The following is a 25,995-nucleotide window of genomic DNA, read 5'->3' as shown; positions in this document are numbered from 1 at the left end:
TTTACACTGGATTTCAATACAGTGGATTAACTAATAGGAATTGTTCTAGTTGGAGATACGTCTTAACTGGGTAAAAGAAACATCACTTCTAACCTAGTGTCTTTTAACCTCCAACACAAAGCTGCAATCCCGGCAAATCATGGAATTCCTCAAGGAGCTGGAACGAAAGGAGAGGCAGGTGAAGTTTCGAAAATGGAAACCCAGAGTGGCTGTATCTGACAAGTAAGGGCTTGTAAATTGTTGGATATGACATGCATTTTATAGCATGGGGTTTTTGTTTGTTTGTTTATTTTTGTTTTTTGGAATATTGAGCAGAGATAGGCCTCACTGTCCTTTACACATGGTTGGAGAGAAAAGTACGGTTGATTTTTCTGGCCTTTAAAATACCATTTCTGTTGTTTATCTTGGTTTTTTTTGTTGTTGTTGTTGTCATTGTTACTGTTTATCTTGTTGATATTGTCTGTTGATTTGGTGTTGTGGGTTTAGTGTTCGACCAAGTGTGGTAGAATTGAGAAGACCCTTTCAGTCTCGTTTGGCAGGTAGACTGGTGTGGCCCTAGTGGCATCTGATTGTGCAGTAATCTTTGAACCTTTGGCAGAAATCTTTGAACCTACTTCCCTATGTTTTTTCGCCCAGACTGTTGGGTCAACACTTATGTAGTACACTTATAACTTCTGTAGCAAAAGTAAACCTTTTCATGTTGCAGTGATAAACTTGGCCAGTCCAATATAGTAAAACTTTTTCCAGTCCTGTGTTATTTCCATGTCTTTTCTGAAGTATTCCATTTAAAATCTTTAGTAGTCAAATCCTTGGTAAATATCTTCTGATGGTATTTATCTTACAGTCATCAGTTGAGTAATATATAACTATTGATGTATAAATTGAGGATCTGTTATTTGATGTTCTTGGCCACTAGATTTCTTTTCTCCACATGTTGAGTTTAGTCTAATATTAGAATGGGTTTGAGGCATAAACTGATGGCCGATGGGAGAAAAGATATCTCAGAAGAGGACTGCCCTGGGTTGATAGCTTTTATTGTAAGACGTAATTACATTGTTATGAACTATTTCAGCTGCCGAGAATGGTGGTATTTTGCTTTGAACGCTAACCTGCATGAGATCAGAGAGCAGAGGAAGCGCTGCACCTGGGACTTCTTGTTGCACCGTGCCCGCGATGCTGTGTCTTATACTGACAAATACTTCAGCAAATTAAAAGGAGGCTCGCTGTCTGCAGAGGACGAGGTGAGAGGACTGTCATCTTGCACGTGTTATCTTCATTCAGAGGATAAGACTGTTCTTTCAAAGGCTGACAAAATTGGAATCTGTGAAGGAATCAAGTCCCTTGCTAAGGATTATAATTTCGCAGGATAGAGTTAGTCTTACTCGGGTGAGAACTTTCTGGAAGGCCACGGTCTTACCTTGGCCAGAAGCATTCTCCACCTTCTGCTGCTGGAGAGCCAGCTTTGGAGTGGTCCTGCCACGCCCCTGCAATGCCTCCATGCCCATGCCCCTCCCCCAGCTCTCTGCAGAGCTCACAGAGACTTCTCATCTAGTCACTGATACCTCTTCAAAGCCCGAGCCTCGTCCCCTTTCCTCTGAGTTGCAGTTAATCTCTGTGGTCTTTGGCCTACATTTTCCCTAAACCTAGTTGATTTGATTGACCCAGGGATTTTTTGGAGGTAGGGCTAGGTAGGTGGTGAAGGCAGGCTCTTACTCTAGGTAATTGTAGGGCTAGAGACCCTGGGGCCCACCACCCCTGGAGTACTGGGTGGACTCCAGCCTTGATCTCTTGTCTGCTCATCCATTTCCTGGCAGGGGGGAATGGGGATTGCTTTGCTCCTTGGTTTGTTTTGGTTTTGTGAGCGTCAGTTTTTGCAAAGCAGTTCAGACCGTCTCTGGTCTTCAGCTTAGGTACGGTATATCTCTTAACTAACTGTTTTTAGTAAGTCCTTCCAAGCAAAAAGGAATATTACTTTCCCTTTAGCAGTTGTCTTACCTCAGGCTGCCAGAACAAAAGGCCATAGATTGGGTAGCTTAAAAAAAACAGATGTTGGTTTTTCCACAGTTGCGGAGGCTGGGATCAAGGTGCCAGCGTGGGTGGTTCTGGTGAGAGCTCTCTTCCTGGCCACCTCCTCACTATGTGCTCACGAGGCCTCACCGTGAGTGGAGCGAGGTCTATCTCCTTTCTCTTAGAAGGGCACTAATCTCATCTTGAAGCCCTACTCTCATGACCTCATGTAGATGTAATCCCAAAGGCTCCAACTCCAGATCTCATCACATTGGCCTTAAAGCTTCAGCATAGGAATTTGTGGGGAGGGGCACAAGCATTCAGCCCATGACAGCGCCCTACGGTGTGGGGAGCACAGCCGTGCTGGGTCCCTAGGATTCTCACCTCTCCTGCCAACACCCGGAGGCACTACCCACTCACCTCGTTCATGCTTTTTCACCAGTGTCAGGCATGGTTACTGACACGGAAATTTATGAAAAGGATGGAATAAACCAGATGTTTTGTTTCGGATGGTTTTCTTAAAGATGCAGGCACAGACATGGAGGGAGAAAAAAATATAAATTATAATTGAGGTGAGCAAGGAAATGCATCTAATCTCCTTTTCTTAATGTTAGGACATAAAAAACGGTTTAGGATAGTTAATTCTATAGTCTTTTGCCTCTTAGCATGTAGCTTAGCCAAGCTAAGCTGCCACTGTTCTTTTCTAACTAGTGTGAAACAAAATGACCACTTCCTTTCAAATATCGCATGTGAAACAAAGGAGCCGGAGGCCTACGCATTGCGCAGATTTGCTCCTTAGTTTCTTCATCTGAAGTGGGAGGGGTAATAACTAGTCACCTGTTCTGGTCAGCAGAGGTAACACATGTGGAAGTACTCCAAACTCCGTTAGTGCCGCGCCAAGCGTGGGATGTGACAGCAGCACGTACACTTCAGTTACCCGTTTTGAACTAAGTGTTGTTCCTTGCTGCCTCCACGCTTGCCATTATTCTCAGAGGCCAAGTAGAATCCTTAAACTTCGGTGGAAGAGCCGTTTAAACCAGAAACATGGCTGCCGTGCGCCTGTTTGTCTTCACTGTCTCCTGGCCTTCAGTGGAGATGGTGACAGTCCTTCACAGTGTCCACTTTCCCTGGAGCTGTAATACCGGTTTTGTTTGTTTTTGTTTTCACCCACACAGGAGGAAATGCGTCGGATTGAAGAGGAGCAGAGCTTTGAGGAGTTGAAGATTTTGCGTGAACTGGTTCACGAACGATTTCACAAACAAGAAGAGCTGGCAGAGGTAAGAAATTCCATGTGAGAAGGTGCGTTCAGACCCAGCGCACATAAAAAAGTGCTTCGGTTTGGATGCACTTGTGCCTCAGTGGGAGACAGAATCCCCGGTGCCAGGCCCCAGCATGTGTCTGTCCCTGGTACTCATGTTTGCTCATTGTTGATTGATGCAGAGCCTGCGAGAGCCTCAGTTTGATTCTCCGGGAGACTCTCCTGGAGACTCGGAAGCTGGTGGAGGCAGCGGGATGCTGCAGTATCTGCAGTCCTGGTTTCCGGGCTGGGGCGGCTGGTACGGGCAGCAGACCCCTGGAGGGAAGCCCGTCGAGGGGCTGTCGGCAGAGCAGCACGAGCAGTGGGCTCCTGAGGAGATCCTGGGTAAGTGGCAGCTGGCCTTCGCTTTACCCCCTGGGCCGCAGTGAAGGGAGGCGGCTGGTTCATAAGAATCGTCTGGTATTGTGGAGTGGCCCGTGGTATTTTGCAAATAAAAAACAAAGTAGACGTTTGTAAAACAGTTTGTCTCATGTTCATCGAGGCAGAGAGAGGATGTTTTGAGAGACTTCATTTGCAACTGTTAGTAAATTTGAAGGTTAGTACGGTTTCAGGTAGATCCGAGTGACAGCGATTGTAAGGAACCTAAATTGGAGCAAGTTCAGAAGTTTGAAACTCAGAAGCTTAGGCCCCAGTCCAGAACCACTCTGTAGACCCGCACCGTCCAGTATGGTATCCACAGCCACAAACGGCTATTGAAATTTGAATAGATTATAATTAAATGAAATTTAAAAATTCACTTCCTCAGTTGCTCTAGCCACATTAGCCACATGAGCCAGCAGTACCCAAAGCCACTTGTGGTTAATGCTGGACGGTGCAGACAGAGAAGGTTTCACTGGATTGGGCGGCACTGCTTATACTGCCATGAATCCTCACATCCTCCAAGGTTGGTAATAAGTTAATAAGGGACTTTATAAAGCAGTTGGGGTTGTCGTCTTAACATCAGTGAATAAAACAGTCACCCACAACTTTGGAGTTCTTTTCTAAAAAAGGGAAGAATAGCTAAATAATCTCATCATGGCTCTGATCAGCGTGCTGGCTGTGCTTTTTACATTTTCCCACGTGTTTTCCCCTCACGCCAGGCACTGAGGAGTTTTTCGACCCCACTGCAGACGCCTCGTGCATGGACACGTACACAAAGCGAGACCACGTCTTTGCCAAACTGAACTTGCACTTGCAGCGAGGCACTGTGACTCTGTCGCATCAGGGACAAGGAACGCCTCACACCGATGAACATGCCTTCATGCAGCTTGAGTTTTCAGGTACTGCCCCCGAGAGCCACTGATGGTGTTGGTCTCTTCACGCGAGTCTCATTGTTTGAGGTCGTTATGTTCTAGAAGGCTGCCGTGAACACCGAAATATGAACACTGAACCATTGCCCCTGGGGGGAACAGGGGTTAGCTGGCTGTAACATTCATCAGCCGATCAGTACGTAACCTTGTTTTATGTGTGATTGCACTTAAAGACACTTTATTTAATATACACTGTTAATTCGTCGATATTGAACTTGTGGCCAGCGGCACCGCAGCTCATGCCTGAGCGAAGCTTACCTAATACACACATTTCCCCTGTGTGTGAGGCACACTACAGCGTGTTTCTGCTGGGACATACTATACAGCACTTCAGCGCTGTGCTTGGGGACCATTTTGAATGGTGAAATCAACAAAAAGCACAAAAATGCAAAAAACTTGGCATTAGACAGACCATGAAGCGGTCACTGTGTATATAGTATGAAAGCTGAAACAGGAAGGCAGAGCGTTCCTTTATTCAGCCTCAGATGGGAACGTGTGTGTCAGGCGACTCAAATGTTTTGCTGCTCTGCGCATGTCCTGGAAAGCATTTGATTTTGGGGCTCCAAAAAAATTTTATTAGGAAAATTCACAGGTATGGAATCTGCCAATAATGAGGACTATTTGACTTCTTTTTGTGACTTTGAATTAAAGGTGTATAAATAAATACCCAGATGTTGGCTTTCACATCTCATAAATATTTTTATTTCAATTCATAAAATAGCCACTTATCGGAGATTTCTCAGTATAGCTTAAAGCAAATGACCAAGCCAGTTTGCGTGACTATAATCTTGAGAGCTGAGATATCATAAACTTAGTGTGAACTAGCAGATTTTAATTGTAAAGTGCTCTGTTTTTAAAATTCATTCTGCTAGGTAGTGTCTACTATTCCTTATGTATCTATATAAGTAGATTTATAAATATAGATATATAGATAGGGATTTTTTGGTTTTAATTTCAAGGAAAAATTGTTCATGCTATCTAATAGTTCTCTATAAAATATTATACCTAATGCTTTTAAGACACTTTAGGCTGTCCCGGCATAGTGCCAACTCTTACATTTATTTTTTGTAGATGTAAAACTTCTAGCAGAGTCTCTGCCTCGAAGACACTCCTCCTTGCTTCTAGTCCGGTTGGGTGGACTCTTTCTTCGAGACCTGGCCACAGAAGGAACCATGTTCCCACTTCTTGTCTTCCCTAATCCGGTACGTACAACGGTGGGGCGATGACTCCATCTAGGGTGTGGCGGATGCTGGTCTGTTCAGGCAAGCGATAAGTAATAGTAACGTGATTCATTTTGACACTTGATCATCTTGAGACAGATGGACCAATTAAAAACAAACTGGAGTTGGATAAGTGTTTGAATTTGGTAGAGAGCACATGTTGGTGGGATTTATGGCAGTGCCTTCTTCCTCTCCTGGGTTGTGGCCACCATGGAATAATGTGCTCTGATTCGGAAGAAAATGCCATAAGAACCAGTTTGCGTTTCCTCTCTCTCTGGTAGTCATTTTCATGCATTCTGACCCTCCGTCCCTTGGTGGGACCTCTCATTTTTCCACAGTGCCAAATGAGAACCACCTCACATTTTCTATATCTGTGCTAATTTTTATATAGAATATTCTTTATTCATTAGATCTTTGATTTATCAAATTGGCAAAGAGATGGTCAGAATAATGGAATATTTAGCCACTTACTCTGCCCATATATTTTTTGGTACATGGATTGTGAGGAGGGAGAGAGTCCACAGTGTAAGTTTGAAAAGCTATATGTGCTTAATATTCGTCGAGCAATCGTTCATTCAATGCGCTGAAGGCAAAGCGGCACACTGCCAGTACGAAGGGCAAGTCGTGGTTTTACTAGGTTGGGAAAAAGGCACAAAGCAGGGTGGGCGGTCTGTAAGTCCTCCGTAACCTGATGTCAGATGAGTTGTGGTTTGGGTGTGCTCAGCGAGAGTGATGCCGGAGGGTACAACGTGAGCGTGTGTGCACAGTGACTTGTCCCATCTCCCCCTAACATTTATGCATTTTATGTGTTTAATAGCAAAAAGAAGTCGGCAGAGTCTCACAGTCTTTTGGTCTCCAAACACCTGCAGACAGAAGTGATCATTACTCTGGTAATTCGTCATATGTTCTTAAAACTAATCCTGAAAGATATCATGGTTAGGGGGACAGGTCAGTAGTCTTGGTCAGCAGGAAAGAGGGTGCGTGACCTGTTTCGTGCCAGCTGTTTGCTGTGTGGGTCCGCTTTTGACCTGGAGTCAGCCAGGTGCCCTCCGCCAACCCGCCTGTCACCGACGACCTCGCAGGGCATTTGGGTTCTTGGTTGCCGTAATGGGAGCAAATACGACAACCAGTCTTGAGGATTCCTGTTGTGCTTAAGGGTCAGGTCTTACCCAGTTCTCTGTTTTACAAAACATGCACGAATGTGAACCCCGTGGAAAGTAGTTTAGGAAATGTCTGTTCTCCGGAATCCCTCCCAGGTCTAGTAAGACTAAGGGGATTACTTCTGCTGTGTTCCATTTCCTGTCTCTGGTTCTTTCCCGTAGCGGCGGACCCAGACGACCCTGTTTTTGAGATGCTGTACGAGAGGAACCCAGTGCACAGCCATTTCGAGAGGCGGCTGAATGTCAGCACGAGGCCCTTGAACATCATATATAACCCCCAGGCTATTAAAAAAGTGGCAGACTTTTTCTACAAGGGAAAGGTTCATACCTCAGGTTAACTTTTTTGTTTGTTTGCTCTTCTGTTGTTTCCTCAGACCCCCTTTCCTGTCGTTTCTAGTGCTCTGGACAAGGGTTATTATACATTCAGGCGATGGGGTAATGGGTGGGTGGGTTGTCCTTCGCTGCTGAATCAAATTAGAGGTGCTAGGAAAGTCAGTTTTCCAAGAGAAATCAGTACCCTTAAATATTTTCTCTCCCTTTGCCTCCACTTAGCAAATGTTATTCATTACTTCCCGTTTCATTAGGGTGGTGGTTTCCTTGGCTACTTAGGATACTTTAGACCAGTGAATTTAGGAGTCATGTTCAAGAATTTCCTTCTAGGTGACAGACAATGTCAGTGGTCTGTTTTACTTGCTTGGCGCTGCGTTAAATACTGCAGAGTTCATCACTGCCCTGTCCCACATCATCATCGATTTTGTTCCTTTGTTCCTTCCTTTGTTCCCCAAAAGGATTTGAAGCAGTACGTGCAGAAAAAGCACTTTTATTGGCAGAGAACTTGAAAAACAGTATTACTTTGCTAAATGTATCTCTCCCCCACCTCTTTATAATAATGAAGATGTTTTAGTTTTTGGTCCATTTTATGAGTCTTTTCATGGGAACAGTAGCCATAAAATGTCTTGGCTTCATTGCTCCATCACTGACAGACTATAGAGGAATTTCCTTCTAAATTCTGTTTTCTCTTTCAACGTAATGTCATGCTTTTAAGAATTTTTGAAATACAGTAGTTTGGAATCTTTCAGACAACGGTTCCGGAAATTCTGGTAAATCTGGCACCCACCGTTCCCTACTGCCTTTTTCTCTGTGGCTGCCCCTGCCCTCCACCCCCACCCCTCGCCTCTTCGCTCCTTTCCTGTTCCCCTGCAGTATACCCCATCAGGCCGGGGCGAGGAGCTACTGTGCAGATTGCCGTTTAGCTTTGATGGAAGCTCTTATTGAGAGCAGATGTGGCGGTGCTTTCTGCTACCCAGCCATGTGACAGTTCTGACTCTTCCCGTCTGTTCCCAATCTTGCAGGTTTTGGTTATCAGTCTGAACTTGAGTTGAGAGTGGCCGAAGCTGCCCGAAGACAGTACAACAAACTGAAGATGCAGACCAAGGCAGAAATCCGACAAACTCTCGATCGTTTGCTAGTGGGCGACTTCATTGTAAGTGGGGGTACATAAACGCCCTTAGCGGGGTGGGGAAGGGACAAGCATTCTCCTGCCAAGTCCTTTACCTGCTGTGGATAGGCATGCTTGTATCACTTATGCTCATTAAATTGAAAATACGGAATCCTTATCAGCTAGCAAAAGTTGCCTCATGTCTTTTACAATCAGTGTTTAATGAAAGGAAAAAAGCGAGTGACTGACTAGATCATGTTTCTCCCTTGTACCAAATTTGGTACGAATGGGACCTCTTCCTGCTGCTCGTCTTTGTTCCATTTCCTAGACCCGATATTTTGTAAATGTTTCACTCATGAATACCCTCTTTTCACTTATTGTTACCAGAAGAAAAGACTAGATCGATTCCCCAGTTTCTGTTCCAGGGCATGGTGGTCGCTTTGTGATGCTAAGTGACCAGCTGATGTAAGGCTGCCATAGATAGGGAGAGCCAAGGGACGGTTTCTTACAGTGGCTGGAGGTGCACTGCTGAGAGGCAGCGGCAGGTGGAGCAGTGACAGCGTGGCTTCCTTCGGACAGTGCAGACAGAGCCGGTTGGAGGTGTAAGGGGTGGCACGAGTGTTCTAAATGAAATGTTTAGGGGTGCGTAATATGCGATGGACAGTTCGTCGTGTTTTTTGTTTTTGTGTGTGCATTTGAACACAAGCTGCAATTAGTATCCTCTTAGACAAAGAGGTTTCTTTTTGATGACATATGAATTAGTTTTTACTACGTACATGTAATTTAGGCCAATTTTCGTTGCAGGGAAGAACAGGTAAGAAATTCATGAATTGTTATCTTTTCAATATTTCAAATATCAAAGCTCATGTTTTTCACTAAGATTTTGGCATGAAAGTTCATCGTTACTAGCGTCCACGAATGAAAAAAAAGTTTAGATTTCTATGTTTATTCGAGTTCCTTCGTTTCTATAGTACTTTAAAGTATTAAGTTCTGTAAACTTAGAAGCAAGATTTTTCTTACACTAAAGACCATTACAAAGAACAGACAAACCTCCAGACCAGTAATCTGCTCCCCACTGCCCCCCTCACCCCAACTTAAGACATTTGCCGGTGATAGTGTCTTATCTTCAAGCATTTGGGTGCTTTCGTTTTGAACTTTCTGCTCCAATATCATAGAACATTAAGCCATGCTGTAGCACAAGGTGTGGCCTTCGGAAAGGCCTGGGCCCCCACTTGAAAAGCTGTTCAGTTTCAGCAGTGTAAAGTTGTTTAATTATAGTTTATTTTATTTCTACAGGAGGAGAGTAAACGGTGGAGTGTGCGACTAGATATTTCTGCCCCTCAAGTGATATTTCCTGATGATTTCAAATTCAAGAATCCTGTGTTAGTTGTCGTGGATCTAGGAAGAATGCTGCTGACGAATACCCAAGGTATAGTGTGAATGCGAAGTGCTGGAACCATCTCGGTAGGTTGATCTGTCCAGGTAAAGCTTAAAAAAAGGTTTATATAACATTTTTAAAACTGAAGTTTGCGCATTCCTTTTTAAATAATAGCTTTATCGAGATATATTTTAAAATGCACGATTTAGTTGTTTTTGGTATATTGTTGAAATTGGGCAACTGTCACTATTATCGAATTCTGGAACATTTTCATCATCCCAAGAAGAAATTGTAAACCCATTAGCGGTCACTCTCCATTACTCCCTGTCCTCGCCCCTGCCAACCACTAGTCTTCCTACCTTGATAGATTTACCGATTCTAAATAATTTCATAAGAATGGATTCGCACAGTGTGGCCTTTTTATGTCTGACTTCCTTCACTTAGCGTAATGTTTTCAGGGTTTATCCATGTTGTGTCGTGTATCAGTACTTCTTTCTTATTTAAGACTGAATAATATTCCTTTGTGCAAACATACCACACTTTACTCATCCATCCATCAGATGATGGACATTCTCTTGTTTCCACTTTACGGCTATCAGGCTTATGCTGCTGTGAACATTCACATATGGGCTTTTGTGTAGACATATATTTTCAGTTTCTTGGGCGTACTTCAGTGCGGAAGTGCTCGTTCATCCGGTAACTTTACATGTCATGTTTTGTGGAGCTGCCAGATTGTTTTCCAGTATGGCTACTCCATTTTACTACGTGTGAGGGTCCAGTTTCTCTGCATCTCACCGACACGTGTTATGTCTTTTGGATTAGAGCCATTTTTATGGATGCGAAGTAGTGTTTCATTGTGGTTTTTGTTTTTCTTACATGACATTTGGTATTTTAATCAACATTATTTCCTTAGTACTTAATTTTAGGAATAGAGGTTTAATTTAGGGATATTAGAAACATGTATAAAAAGACACCCCTGGAAGGTAATTTCATTACTGTCATTAGAGCCAGAAAACCATCAGTGTTTACCTTGAGATGGCAGGGAAGAAAGAGAAGATTCGTGGGGTAAGAGAGATTGAGGAAGTTTATCAGATAATTCCAATCATATCTTACTTCGCTGAGAAGACCCAGAAGAGCAGAGAGTAAAGATTCGAGTGGGAATGGGCAAGTTTGGTGCTAAAGGGAATCTTAAAAGGTTATGAGCTCTGGAGAAGAGGGTCACACAACCGCAGAAAGCACCTGCCTGAATTTATAAAACATACACATAGGACAGGGACGGAGGTGGCGGAGCCCAGCGGTATGTTTTGGTAGTTGTCTGAGGTCCGCTTAGCTGCGAACAGGGCGGGTCTGCCACGACATAGTGGTTGCTTAGCATTCGCCCAGTGCTGCTGTAGGCACTGGGGTTATTGTGTGGAGTGAGGCAGGTGAGACCTTTGTTCTTTTGGAACATTCTGGTGGGGGGGAACAAAATGACCACATAGACAGCAAATACAAGAAAAAGGAAACAAATAATTATGGACAGCGATATAAGAAGGGTTGGCCATAGCAGCTCGTGGCAGTAAACTCAGATGGTCAGGGAGCAGGTGTGGGCAGCACGTCATTGGTCTTTGTACCTGACATGTGTTCCTGTGTCAGCAGGTCCTCATCTTTTCTCACATTCATATACTTTCTCTTTGTGTTTTGATTTCAAAATCGAATTAATTAAAGTGACAGTGAATAAGTGGTAAATACAGAATGCCGTGCTTAAGAATTTTCATCCATTCATTTCTCGAGGTTGGGATTGGTTGATTCTCTACCTTTCTTAATTAACATGTTAAAGGAAAGAGGAAGGCGAGAGCAGACACGGACCTTGAATCTTCTCTGTCTTACCTGCAGATGACTCTAAGAGGAAAGGTGGGGACGGGTCAGCATCTGAAGAGACTCAGTTCAGTGATGATGAGTATAAGACCCCTCTTGCCACACCTCCTAACACCCCACCTCCGGAGACAAGCAGCAGTAATGGGGAGAAAACCCCCCCATTTTCTGGAGTCGAATTCAGCGAAGAGCAGCTTCAGGCGCATTTACTGAGCAAGAAGATGTATGAGAGGTACTCCCTGTCGTTCATGGACCTCCAGATCATGGTGGGACGAGTGAAGGACAATTGGAAGCACGTCCAGGATATCGATGTGGGGCCAACCCACGTGGTCGAGAAATTCGACGTTCACCTGCAGTTAGAACGCCGATTGATTTATACTTCGGATCCCAAGTACCCCGGAGCCGTGCTGTCAGGGAACCTACCGGACCTAAAAATCCACATCAATGAAGATAAAATATCTGCTCTAAAGAACTGCTTTGCTCTCCTCACCACCCCAGAAATGAAGGCTTCTGATACTCAGATCAAAGAGAAGATTTTCCCCCAAGGGGGCCAGCGGGGAAGTTTGCAGGACTCGGTAATGAATTTGACCCAGAGTGTCATGTTGCTGGAGCAGCACACCAGGGAGGTCCTGGTGGAGTCGCAGCTCCTCCTGGCTGAGTTCAAGGTGAACTGCATGCAGCTTGGTGTCGAGAGCACCGGCCGCTACATTTCTGTGCTCAAGGTTTTTGGCACCAACGCCCACTTCGTGAAGAGGCCTTACGATGCTGAGGTCTCCCTGACCGTTCACGGTTTGCTCCTGGTGGACACCATGCAGACGTACGGTGCCGATTTTGACCTCTTGATGGCTTCACATAAGAACTTGAGCTTTGACATCCCAACAGGAAGCCTCCGGGATAGCAGGGCCCAGTCTCCTGTGTCCGAGTCCGACGTGGTCCCCCTCACTACCACCGCCACACGCAACGACCGGTCCGCCACAAGCTTGTCACTCGACAGGATTCTCACCAAAGAACAAGAGTCCCTCATTAAGTTGGAGTATCAGTTCGTGAGCTCAGAGTGCCCATCGATGAGTCTGGATAGCACCCTCCAGGTGATTTCACTGCAGGTGAATAATTTGGATATCATCCTGAATCCAGAGACAATTGTGGAGCTGATCGGTTTTCTTCAAAAATCCTTTCCCAAGGAAAAAGACGATTTGAGTCCTCAACCTTTAATGACTGATTTTGAAAGGAGCTTTAGGGAACAAGGAGCTTATCAGTCTGCGGATGAACAAAACACTGAGGTTGCCGTGGAAATCCACAGACTGAACCTTCTGCTCCTTCGGACGGTGGGAATGGCAAACGGAGAGAAATATGGCAGAAAAATTGCAACGGCGAGTATAGGTGGCACCAAAGTCAACGTGTCCATGGGGAGCACGTTCGACATGAATGGCTCTCTTGGCTGTCTGCAGCTCATGGATTTGACACAAGATAATGTTAAGAACCAGTATGTCGTCAGCATTGGGCATTCCTTAGGCTATGAAAATATCATCAGTGAGATTGGCTACTTTGAATCCGTCTTCGTCAGAATGGAGGATGCGGCCCTCAGCGAAGCTTTGAGTTTCACGTTTGTTGAGAAATCTAAGCAGGAATGTGTCCTCAACCTGAAGATGGCTTCCCTGCATTACAACCACTCTGCTAAGTTTTTGAAGGAGTTGACCTTGTCCATGGATGAACTGGAAGAAAACTTTCGAAGTATGCTGAAAAGCGCAGCCACCAAAGTCACCACAGTTCTAGCTACCAAGACAGCCGAGTACAGTGAGATGGTGTCGCTGTTTGAAACGCCGAGGAAGACACGGGAATCCTTCACCTTGGAAGACAGTGATGTATACGGCTTCGGCCTAGGCGCCACTCGTTCCGACACCGTAAAGCTGATCTTGAACATAAACATTGAGTCGCCGGTGGTTTCCATCCCTCGGAAGCCTGGGAGTCCTGAGTTGTTGGTGGGACACTTGGGACAGATATTCATCCAGAATTTTGTGGCGGGAGACGATGAATCCAGAAGTGACCGTCTACAGGTGGAAATCAAAGACATTAAATTATATTCCTTGAATTGCACCCAGCTGGCAGGCAGAGAGGGTCCCGGGTCCGATGGGAGCCGGGCATCTCGCCCTCCGTCAGGGTCCGCCAGTGCCAACAGCCAGGAGGAAGCGCACTTCACCCGACATGATTTCTTTGAGTCTTTGCATAGAGGTCAAGGTGAGGACTGCGAGTCATGTCTCGTTTTAAGATTTGCAACCCAGCTCCTGTGTACTTTGCTTAAAACAACAACAGACACTTTTTCTTTCAGAATTATCCCCAGTAATATTTAAGAAATCATAATAGAATTTTGATACAGTGTTTCATATTAGGTTGTTACGTGTTCAACTTTTTTCACTGAATGTTGTATTTAGCAATCTTTTCTTTTTAAGTAGCCCCCTTTGAAATTGAGTGAGTGCTCATCTATAAATGAGGCGACCCTATAAGGATGTTTCAGTGAGTGGATTCTGATAGAATATTATTTAATTTGGTCAGATACATATGATTTTTTTCTTCCTAAACTGTAGATCTTTCCCAGTTAAATCGTATAGGCCAGGCAGCTGGAGGGATTGATGTAAATAGACTGTGAAATTTAGTTCGTGGGTGTCAGTGCTCTGTCTTTTATAATGGGTTGGTGTAGGGTTCTAGGAATAATATGCCCATATTTGTGCTCTCGATCTGACATGCTGAAACCAAATGGTTCGATCTGTCAGTCTTGGCATCCTCAGAAATCAGGTAAGCCCTGGAGCATGGCTTTATTTATTGGTTAAGAAATTAATGACCTTGAGAACTTCTGCGCTTCTCAGTTGTTAATTCACAGATTCATTTACGTACTTGGGATAAAAGCCGTCCACTTAGAACCTTATCTTGTCCTTGATTCTGATTTAGGCCCCTTGAGAGGAATCAATCTGTATCTGAAAGCTGGGTAAGGACTGGCAATTTGGTTTGGAAAATGCCAGTTTGGGAGACTAAGAGAAACTTAATGTAGACCCTGGCCTGAATTAATGTTCACCACACCATATTTTGAAGCCACCAAATGGAGCATGGCATGAAAATATTGTTTCTTTTTATGCATAAATTTATCTTGTGCCTCCGCTTGCTGTGAGTTTTTGTCTTGGGCTAGTCATCGAAGTTCCCGGTCTACGAGTAACTCATGGGCTCCAGTTTATATGTCCTCCACTTAACCAGCAATCATGCAGTAAATACCAGTGTTTTCAGTGTGTCATTTCCTCTGTGTTACACCAGCCTTTCACATCCTGAACAACACCACCATTCAGTTTAAACTGGAGAAGATCCCTATAGAGAGAGAATCGGAATTGACTTTCTCCCTTAGTCCAGATGATCTGGGAACTTCTAGCATCATGAAGATCGAAGGGAAATTTGTCAATCCAGTTCAGGTAAAACGCCTTATTGATTTACATGTCAGGACAGTTGAAGTCACATTTATTCTGTAGTTATATTATTTAAATATGTGTGTATTTTGTTGCATGTGTATATATAAATTGTTGGAAGGAACATATATAAATTCAAAGAGATATCATGAATTAACGTTACTGCTGATAACTTGTTCCAGTAAACGTGGAGTCTTCTTTCGTGTCCTTTTGTCGCTGGGGAATCGGTCTCGTTAGCCTTCCTCACGTGGAGGAGAGGCGAGTTACATGGAGAAAGAGGGCAGACCCTTAATTCCGGTGCCATTCAGAAACAAAAGTTATTGCCTGGAAAGTCAGAATCTCTTTCCCAAGAGGACGTAATTCTTGTTACACTTTGACATACTTGGCCCGGCCTATAAAACAATCTGATTATCTGAGCTGTTGACAGATCCTTTCAAGGGAGAATTAGTCTTGTCCTCTGAAATGAAACTGGCTAGGATAGGGGTTTCTGTGTGTGCCTGTGTGTGTGCCTGTGTGCGTGCGTGTGTGCGTGCGTGTGTGCATATGTACGTGTACATCTGCCATCCTTTTTCTTTTTTCCTTTTCACAGGGATAAGAACAAAGAGCATAACATTATAAAACAACAAAGACAGGCAGGATCTTAGGACAGTGGACCCTTGGGCAGTGATTAGTCACTGGTCTGTGTCTGGTGGCTGCTCTGGGGTAACCCAGGGGTGCCGTTCACAGAACACGTGTACCTTTTGACATCTTGGTTCCTGGATATGGGTGTCTGGGTGAGAGAACTTTCCTCAAAGCTTTCCCATGAATTTTTCACCTTCAATCTAGCACATAATATGAATTCTGTTGGTTTATGTTGACCTATTCTTATGGTTACTATGGATTTACTGTAGTTTTTGATGAAAATCTTTAAAAAATTATTTAAGATAATTAAAAAAATAATTCTTTAAATGATTAATAATTGATATTTAGTAATTTAACCAAGTAATTTAAATAATTTAAAATATTTTCTTATGAAAAATTTAAACACACGCAAAAGTAGAATAGTTTAATGAACCTTATGTGCCCATCCTTCAGATTTCTTTCCCCCTCACTCAGATTTTAAGTAAATCCCAGGCCTCATGCCTTTTTACCCCTATATATTTGGTATGTATCACTACAAGCTACATATATTTTCTTACATAACTACACTGGTATTATTAAATTATCGAGATTCCTTGGTGTCATCTAAATTTTAATTTGTTTTCTGATTTCAGAGACATTTTTGATTCAAAAATGTCTTTTCACTTTTCCTTTGTTTGAATCAGAATCCAGACAAGGCCTGCACATTGTATTTCTATGCTACATCTTGTGGGTCTCTATTAATTTAGTTTCCCTCTTATTTTTGTCCCCCATGTAATTCTTTCGTTTTGAAAACCAGGTCAGTCGCCTTGTTCCTTGTCCTGGGTTAGGTTGTTTGTTTGGAGTGTCATTTAACTTGTTCTGGCACATTTCTTGTAAACTATAACTTAACTCTGCAGGTCTAACTGAATTCAGTTTCTTTTTTGGTTCTTTTTGGGGGTAGGGGGAGCCAGACACATCCGAGGTAGTGTTGTGTGCTTCATATTGCATTACATCAGGAGGCATATAATATCTGTTCGTGATGCCTAAGTTGATGACTGTATTAAGGTGACAGGAACCTGATCCCTCCATTATAAAATTCTCTGTCAGTCGTTCATATAAGGGCTTATTCCACCGGTGAACTGTGATGGGATAAGTTATTTAATTAGGAGTTACAAAATGATCACTTTCTAATGCTATCATTTCTATATCTGTTTGGAATTCCTCTGTTAAAAAAGTCGACCTTAAATAAAAACTTGCCTGAAAATATTTTAAATGAGAAATTGTAATTTAAAACAAAGTAAGGGAGAAAGGAAACATAAATAATTATGGATCATCATTAAAAAGTACTATCTCTTTAGTCGTGCCGAGCATAGGTTGTTATACTAGATGGTGACGGTCAGTGAGTTTTGGAACCATGGGTCTTGTTTCTCACTCCCGTGGTGTACCCACATTAGACCTTTAGCAGTATTCCATTCCCTTCAGTTTCTGCAGTTGTTTCTATGGGGTTAGAAAGAGTGAATTTGCTGATGCAGGCCTGTCATCAATAGTACTTACTAAACGTTTATTGTGTATAGGTTATTCTGTGAGGTACTGGAGAAGGGCCTTGCAAATAGACATAGGTCAGAGAGAGGTAAGGACAGAAAAGAAACAAAAGAGACAGTCCTTGCTATCAGCTTATTCATAATCTCCTGGGGAAACCCATAGAAATCAACTTTGGAAATTTGTAGGCAGTACAGCTGACTGCAATTAATAATAGTGGGATAACTAATTTTTCTCTTTGCATACAGGTGGTGCTAGCAAAGCATGTCTATGAGCAGGTTTTACAAACGCTGGATAATCTCGTGTATAGTGAAGATCTGAATAAGTTTCCGGTCAGCGCTACCTCCTCACCTTGCCCTAATTCTCCTCTGCCTTCCCTCAGTACCTGTGGAGAACCTTCCAATGAGAGGAAGGAGAATGGGTTGTTCAGCCACTCCAGCCTTTCTAACTCTTCTCAAAGGTCCTTGTCTCTGAAGGAAGTCAAGTCCTTTACGCAGATTCAAGCCAACTTTTGTATATCAGAGCTTCAAGTTCAGCTAAGTGGAGATCTGACTTTGGGGGCCCAGGGTCTTGTGAGCTTAAAGTTTCAGGATTTCGAGGTGGAATTCAGTAAAGACCATCCTCAGACTCTGTCCATTCAAATTGCGCTGCACTCTCTGCTGATGGAAGACTTATTGGAGAAAAATCCAGATTCCAAGTATAAGAACCTCATGGTGTCTCGGGGCGCCCCTAAGCCTTCCAGTTTAGCACAGAAAGAATATCTTTCTCAGTCTTGCCCTTCAGTGTCCAACGTGGAGTACCCTGACATGCCTCGGTCTCTCCCGTCTCACATGGAAGAAGCCCCTAATGTATTTCAGCTGTATCAGAGGCCCGCCTCGGCGTCCCGGAAGAAGCAGAAGGAGGTCCAGGACCAGGACTGCCCCTTGACCCCACCTCCTTCCCCAACAGTGGATGAGCTCAGGATGCTGGCTGGGAAGAGTAAATTTGATGATTCCTTGGTCCACATCAATGTATTCTTGGTGGATAAGAAACATCCAGAGTTCTCTTCCATTTATAACCGAGTTAACCGGAACATTGATGTCGATTTTAACTGCTTGGATGTGCTCATCACACTGCAAACCTGGGTCGTGATACTAGATTTTTTTGGAATTGGCTCCACTGCCGACAACCATGCGATGAAGGTACCGCCTGAGGATGTTCTACAAAACGTGAAGGCCGAGTCAGATGCTTTCCTGGGGTCTGAACTTCAGGATCCAGTTAACACCAAGCTGGACCTCAAGGTATCAGTCCCTTGTCACTCCTTGAAGTTCCAAGAATGCATTTTTGTTGGTTTATTTAAGTGCTATCATTGCGTATTTACTCTAGAAAAATAGGCCTTATTGGCAGAGGAGGTGTGTTGTCTTCTGCATGTCTGTTAGAAAAGGGCGAATGTGAATATCTTAGCAAAGGTTTTAGGGTGAGTCCCATCTGGAGGCAGGGAAAATCGCTGGTTCACATACCTTTCTGTCTTTCCTTGGAGTTGTATAAGTCAGAGGAATTGCTTAGCTTTTCTGAACCTGTTTTCTCATCTTCCATCTCCTAGTTAAGATTACTGAATGAGGCAGTGTATGTGAAGGATCCAGCAAAGTGGCTTTTATCACCATCTTCCCGCTCAGAACGTCACTGGCTTTCATCGAGGGCAACAGTACCGCTGTTGAGAACGAAATCTTGAAAGTCAGATTGCCTGGGTTTGAATCCTGGCACTTTTTTTGTAGCCATACAGCTTTTTGGCCCTGGGCAAAAAAGTTTTAGTTTTCTCATCAATAACCTGGGAGTGTTAAATGGTACAATGTGGAGTTGTTGCAAGGATTCAGTGAGATGATATAGGCAAGGCCCTCTGTACAGCTCGTGGCTTTAAGTCAGCATTCACTGAATGAGAGCTGTTATTATTTTTACTATTATGTGGCTTGTCATACTTAGTACTGATCCTTGGTACTCACTGTAAAAGTTTAAAAATACCCGAAGTCAGTGTTTAAATTTAAGGCTGTTCTGTGTCATTGAACAGTAAGTCGTGTAAGTAGTTAAGTTTATTGACCAGTCGGTGGAGCATCCTTGTCACCAGCACCATCCAGGGCCCTGGGTCCCTGCCGGTGGCCGATGACATTTGTAGGCCTTGAGGATGAAGTTCTTCGACGTGGCTTAGCATGTGCGGACTTGCACTTGCTGCTGGAGAGAATCGTGTTTTGTCTAGTTGCTGTTTTTTTACTTCCTTAGAAGGCAGTAGGCTTCATTCTTCCAGAAATGGGAGAACTTTGGGGAGAGTTGGGCACGAGTTTCACGCCTCTTGCTCCGTGTCGGTGAATGAATGCCTGGCAGTACTCAGGCCTCCGGTGCCTTGCTTAGCAAGACGAGTGGCGCCTGGAGGGGCTTCACTCATTCCTTTGCACTTGGCGTGTTCGTTGCTGTAACTTTGTTCTTTTGCTGCCTGTGATAACTGCCTTAGGAACCCTTTGGTGTTGAGTAGAGTGTTTCCAGGGGGCTTTGCACAGGTAGATATGGCTGGCTTCGCAAGAAAACAGGACTAGATAAATGCCCCACAACAATATACTTTTTTAGGATAAGAATTTTTGAAAATATTTTTATCGTGAAGATTTTCAAACGTATCACAAATAGTATAATGACTGTCCATATACCCAACCCTTTCTTTATTCCTGTTTTTCTTCTTTGTTGAAGTATTTTAAAGCAAATTCCAGTTATATCATTCACTTCTACATACTTCAATATTCATTCTAAAAAATATCGACTCTTTTTTATATAACCACAATACATGGTCACCTCTAAAATTCCTTGGTATTATGTAACACCCACCAGACCATAGATTTCCCTGATAATCTCAAAGATGTCTACTGGTACATTGTAGAGGAGCGAATGGTTAAAGAAACTTCATGTCTTTCCTTTGATCTCTACAATTCAGTGGAACACTTTGCTTTTCTGAGCCGTTGTTTCTTTATCTACAAAATGAAGAGAATGAAATAAAATGACATGTGAATCTTTTGATTGGGGATCTGAATAAGTTTCACACATTACATTTGCCGTCATGTGTCTTAAATCTCTGTTAATTAAAGTGAGCTAGACTTTCTCCCTCTTTATTCGCCCCCTGCAGTTGACTTGTGGAAACAGGGTTAGTGTGCTGTAGTGTCTTACAGTCCAGACTTCTCTGTTTCCTTGGGGTGCTGCTTGACTTCTAGCTTCTGATTTTAGGAATGGAAGTTAGTTCTAGAGACTTGATCAGATTCAGGTTCCACTTTTTGGTAGAAATGTTTCTTAGGAGGTGCTGCGTGTGTCTTATTGTGTTACGCCAGGAGTATACATCATCTGGTTGTCCTACTTTTAGTGATGCGAAGATTCACGGTAAGATAGTGGCTTCAGGGGGTGACAGCTGGATTCCTCTAAACAAAGCATTTTTAGACCCAATGTGTATGTTATTTTGATGATTGAGTGACTAGAGGTTTTGAATTTCCTACTTCACGATAATCTCATTCCCCTGGGGTCCTCCTTAAGGTCTATGTCGAAAAACTCACTGCAAAGGAACCTCTGTGGCACTGGAGGGGACCCCAGGGTTCCTGCTCCATCCACTCTAGTCTTTTTTTTCTGCCTTCTTCTCTAAATGTTTTCCTTCTTTCTTTCCTCTTCTTATTTTCTTTCTTTTCCCATCTTTTTTTCTCATCATTCATTCATTCATCAAACATTTACTGAGCACCTGCTTTGTTGTCGGCACTGAAGACTAAAGGGTTGGTATGGCATGGTCTCTGCCATTCAGGAGCAGTGAGTATGAATTGGGGTTTGAGCTCTTCCTTCCTCCGTCCTTCTGTCCCACTGACCCGTTATCCCCAGTGACGGCACTCAGAGGTACCAGCCTCAACACATCCAGATGTATAAGTCCTTTGAGTATTTAAAATGGCAGTATTACAGTACAGAATTTATTCGTTACAAAGAATGCTATTTGCTAGACGGAGGATGTTGTCTTTCTTATATTTCTAGTTGTTCCTTGGGAAGAAAATCTTTGAGCGTGGCTCCTAGGTGAAGTCCCAATAGTACAGCAGGGGCTTCGGTTAAGTATTTTCCCAGAGACATTAAACAGGATTCTAAATCATATTTATCATTTGTTTTGACAGGTTTCTTAGTGTGGGACTTTGCTCAGTGAGTCTCTGTGAGTGACGACAGAAGAGTGCAATATTAAAGACGAATGCAAAAATGAGCAAAACTGTTTTATAATATAAAACATTTCACTAACAAAACATAGATAAGGCGACCACAGAGACAGACAGCGTGGGACCTGGGTTTTAGGTTCCCCATTGAGTTCCCGTCTCAGCAGCTCTCTCCTTAAGTTACAGTTTGATGGCTAAAGAAAGCTGAAATGAAATCGGCGTCAGCAAAAGCTTGACCTTCAAATTTCCTGAGCCTTTCTGCTTCTTTGTTGAGTTCGTTCTGCTCTTTGCCTGAAAGATGCTCTTTTCCCCCCAGTAATATTTGCCTTGCTTCATCTTCTGTGTTCTTAGGTTCATTCTCTCTCTCTCGTGCTGAACAAGACCACCAGTGAGCTTGCTAAAGCGAATGTGTCCAAATTAGTGGCACACCTGGAAATGATTGGTAAGTTGGGGGAAAATCAAACTTGTAAAATCTGGTAAGAATTTGGGCATCTTGCTCACAAATCTGATTATCTCCTCATATGCTAAGTAAGGTGAAGAATCAGTGGCTCGATGGTGGTTGTTGGTCTGGCCATGGTTTGTGGTGGCGTTTCCCAAATACTGGCTTATGTTTCAGAATCATCTGGACAGCTTGTTAAAAATGCAGGCATCCAGTGCATCCCCCAACCCCATCCCAAGAATCTGGTTCTGTAGGTCGGGATGGGGCCCTGGCATCTCTGTTTTCAATAAACTCTGTCTGGGTGACTAATTTTTTTTTTCCCAAAGTGAGACGTTTTTGAGAGTGAAAGTGGGTGTTATTAACAATTACACCTGGGAAATAGTTACATGCTAATTACACCTGGTGTATAACAAGGCTGTCTGTGGGACACCAGGGCCTACGTTCCTTATCTATTACTGTAAACAAGGAGAGTCACCAATAGGGGCCAAGGTTTTAGGCAGGAGGCTATTGTAGCACACTCTGCATTCTAATAGGACTGTAGGTTGAAATTTTGTTTTTTTTTTTAAATGCCTACAGCACCTGGTATTCCTAAGTGGTCTCCCATCCAAGTACTAACCAGGCCCGACCCTGCTTAGCTTCTGAGATCAGAGGAGATTGGGCACGTTCAGGATGGCATAGCTGTAGACTGTGGGTTGAAATTTTGAGTAGAACACAAGTGATCAGCTACATCGAGTTCTAGATAGTAGAGATTTATAAAATGGATAAAACACCATTCCTTCCTTAAGGAACAGGTAATGAAATATAAAATATTACAAAGTTCAAGTGTTGACTCTGTAGTTCAAAATAAAAATGTTTTTTGAGAAGAAATGACTGAAATTGAGGTTTTTATGCCTGGTATAAATTAATTTATAATTGCTTCCTAGAAGAGATCGGTCTTTAAAGTTGGAGAAGCGTGGATATTTTTGTTAGAAGACATTAAGAATCAAAAATAAGTATATGTCTTCTGTTCATTGGGTGCTGAACTGGCGTGCCAAGTGGAGACACCTTAGTCCTTGTTTTATAATGCTCATTGTGATGATAACATTTGTTTACAGAAGCACCAGTTCAGTGTAGCCCTTTTTAACATCTGCCCATGTTAACGATGATTTATTATAGGTTCACATCTTAGGTGTACGAGTTTCAACATTGCTTCTTTGTTTTACCCACCATCCAGGGGCTTCACTCCGTAATATCGGAGTAGTTTCACATCTGTCACCAGTGTCTGCCGATCTCGTTAATTTTGTTCTTTAATTAAATCAAAACATACTTAAGGTTTCTTGAATACCTGACGTCTCATACTTCCTCTTTTGTTCTTTTATCTATAGTACAATTAATAGACCTTATGATATTTCACTAATTCTAATTAGTGGTCTAATCTCAGAGGGATCATGTTTCTATCTGTATCTGTAAATGTTTTGTCCTTTAAATTATGCATGCATTTAGTTTAATTTCTTTCCTCTTGTAAATGTCAAAGTTTGATGGTGCTGTGTTATTTCAGTCCCCTTTGTACTTCTGCACCGAGACTATTGGAAAGATTACATAAAATGTTTTTTTCCTTGTGCATTGGAATATGAAAATTTGCTTTTGACATGTAGTTTGATTAAATAGTGAAAAGTCTAAGGTGTGTTTATATCAGTTATTGTTCCAGACATATTTAAGGCATATGACAGAAAAGATAACGTAATGTGTTCTAATTTTAACATCCCCAGAGGGAGACCTGGCCTTACAGGGAAGTATCGGGAGCCTGTCGCTAAGTGACCTGACAGCCCATGGAGAGTTCTACAGGGAACGGTTCACTACGAGTGGGGAGGAAGCACTCATCTTCCAGACTTTTAAGTAAAAACACTGATCTTTTCTCACTTGACGTTTTGTTATAATTATGTGCTATTTCAAATTCTCGTTGGCTAAACAATGAAGAAAAGTTAAAAAAAATTTTACCTTCTTACATAAAATCGATATGATCTAGTTGTGAGGAATTCTGATTTACGTTAAAATCTGTGTTGAAATGGGCTGCTCAGGTTTCATAAACAGGTGGGGTAGGATTGAAATAATTCTGATTATTAAAAAGCCTGGCTTTCGTGCGGGTTTTGCACTAACTTGTTATGTGACCTTAGGCAACTCGATCACCACATGTCAGTTTTTCTATCTAAATATTGAGAGGACTAAGTTAGATCACTTTCCATCAAGCTCTAAACATTTTAGAATGATTTCAGCTGGAAAAGTTGTTGACGATATGGGCATTAAATTACATTATACATTTTTTTCTGTATAAACATAATCTATATTGAATTTTTCAATTTTAGAATTTAGAAAGCATCTTTAGGCCTATGTGTAGTTATTAAAGAATGGTTTTTCTCAGAAGGCAGAAAGTTTAAAATGGTGGTTTCTCAACCTCTGGCGGAGCTGTTAGAAAATCCAGCTTTGCCTCTAGATATTCTGGTCTAGGGTAGTTCTCAGTCCTTTTTCTTTTTAAATTTATTTATTTTTTAACTTGCCAGAGTGATTCTAATCTTCAATCAGAATTGAGAAACACAGTTTTTAAAGAAGTCTGGGAACTTTTTCTCTCACTTTCAGGAGAAGATAGCATACTCTACTGAGACTTGAGATTGATTTGTTTATGTCATTACCTACCACAGTGGCAGGGTTCTGTAATAAACGAGATATCTAATATGAAACTCTTAACTCTCTGCCTGGCACAAAATAGGTGCTTAGCAAAGAGGAGGTCTTTCCCCAGTGACTATGCCCTGTATAATAACTTATTATTGTGACACCATGCTCCATTAAATTAAAAACCATCCGTAAAAGTTTTCTAATTTATCTTGAAATGTAGATACTAAGCTTCTTTGGCCTTATTTCACTGAAGTTAAAAGAAGACTTCTTTCTGCCTGCAGAAGACAGTTTTCCCCAGAAACATTGCTTCTGTTGCCTAATTTTCTCTACCCATAGTTTCATGGCCTTATTTGTATTGTCTTTCAAGTCCTTATTGTCCCAATTTTTGCTAGAACCGAGTGATTATTCCCTTAAAACCAGGGCATAAGAGGCCTAGGTGAAAGGTCTGAACAGTAAGTTCTGGAATGGAGAGAGTTTGGTGCCTGGGGCTGCCTACCTGTTTATAGCCCTGGCTATCACATCGGCCCTTAACATCCCCGACACATTGCTGAGGCTTAGAACGGGAGGAATTATTGACGTTTGCTGTGTAAAACTTGATGTGGATTTGCATTTTAATAGTTAAAGCTGTTTTCTAGGGAAAACCCTAAATCAACCCAAGTTTTCTTCAGATACTAACTTGTATCTTGCCGCTGTCTGAGTCACGTTTTTGCTCCTGTCCCCAGATATGGACGGCCCGACCCTCTGCTCCGGAGAGAGCACGACATCCGAGTGAGCCTCCAGATGGCCTCCGTGCAGTACGTGCATACTCAGCGCTTCCAGGCGGAGGTGGTGGCCTTCGTTCAGCATTTCACTCAGCTGCAGGACGTCTTAGGGCGCCAGCGAGCTGCTGTCGAGGGGCAGACGGTACGTGGTCTCATTTCTCCAAGCTGCCGGTTCAGTCCGACTGGTCAGTAGAACTTTTAAGCCTCTAGAGATAAATCTGGAAAATTTCACTGAAAAAAGTAAAGATAATTTGGTAATTTTATCCTTACTGATGTCCTCCAAGTAGCTGATTATCTGTAGAAACCTACGTGATCGGGGAGCTGATATTCCTTATTCATTGTATTGTGTTCTAATCACCTTTAAAGTTTAACGTTGGCTTTCTCTAAAAACAATGACTGAAATTTATGGATAACACTTAAGACTTTTGGCCTTTCTAGGACTTTACTGGGGATTCTTTTCTTAGAAAGTGGTCCCAGCGAACTTATATAAAGAGGCGTTTTTTCAAATGGGTTAGAAGTTCCCAGACTTCTTATTAGTTCATTGCTTCCTTAATGCTGAGAAGTTTTTCCGTGGCACATCCTTGGCCATAAGACGGTCTTTCCATCTATAAAGTAATCAAGACTAGGGCATTTAATAAGTGCACGTGTCCTAACAATTTAGTAGCTGTTTGAAAAATAGTGATACATAACTGAAAGAATAATATCTTTCC

The 25,995-nt window shown here is 42.7% G+C and overlaps 1 protein-coding gene and 1 pseudogene across 5 annotated transcripts in view; one reads left to right on the top strand and one right to left on the bottom strand.

The window, feature by feature from the left end:
- The window catches only part of VPS13D (vacuolar protein sorting 13 homolog D), a 218,420-nt gene that overhangs the window by 18,116 nt on the left and 174,309 nt on the right, over positions 1–25,995 (top strand). For 4 of the 5 annotated variants that reach the window (XM_039842182.1, XM_039842184.1, XM_039842183.1 and 1 more), the window contains exons 9-24: positions 122–222; positions 1,073–1,241; positions 3,183–3,284; positions 3,448–3,649; positions 4,405–4,584; positions 5,686–5,816; positions 6,652–6,724; positions 7,157–7,327; positions 8,347–8,477; positions 9,729–9,861; positions 11,686–13,899; positions 14,965–15,116; positions 17,498–18,529; positions 21,788–21,878; positions 23,624–23,750; positions 25,247–25,427. In XM_039842182.1, the coding sequence (XP_039698116.1) occupies positions 122–222; positions 1,073–1,241; positions 3,183–3,284; positions 3,448–3,649; positions 4,405–4,584; positions 5,686–5,816; positions 6,652–6,724; positions 7,157–7,327; positions 8,347–8,477; positions 9,729–9,861; positions 11,686–13,899; positions 14,965–15,116; positions 17,498–18,529; positions 21,788–21,878; positions 23,624–23,750; positions 25,247–25,427 (5,190 nt within the window). Of the gene's footprint in view, positions 1–121; positions 223–1,072; positions 1,242–3,182; positions 3,285–3,447; positions 3,650–4,404; positions 4,585–5,685; positions 5,817–6,651; positions 6,725–7,156; positions 7,328–8,346; positions 8,478–9,728; positions 9,862–11,685; positions 13,900–14,964; positions 15,117–17,497; positions 18,530–21,787; positions 21,879–23,623; positions 23,751–25,246; positions 25,428–25,995 lie in introns of those variants that run through there. The other variant, XM_039842185.1, reaches the window with a different exon arrangement.
- On the bottom strand, positions 22,443–22,561 carry LOC120585954 (uncharacterized; annotated as a pseudogene).

This window comes from Pteropus medius, unplaced genomic scaffold, assembly GCF_902729225.1.
Source record: "Pteropus medius unplaced genomic scaffold, Ma_sr-lr_union100, whole genome shotgun sequence".
Classification (NCBI taxonomy): domain Eukaryota; kingdom Metazoa; phylum Chordata; class Mammalia; order Chiroptera; family Pteropodidae; genus Pteropus; species Pteropus medius.
This window is presented reverse-complemented; position numbering and strand designations above follow the sequence as displayed.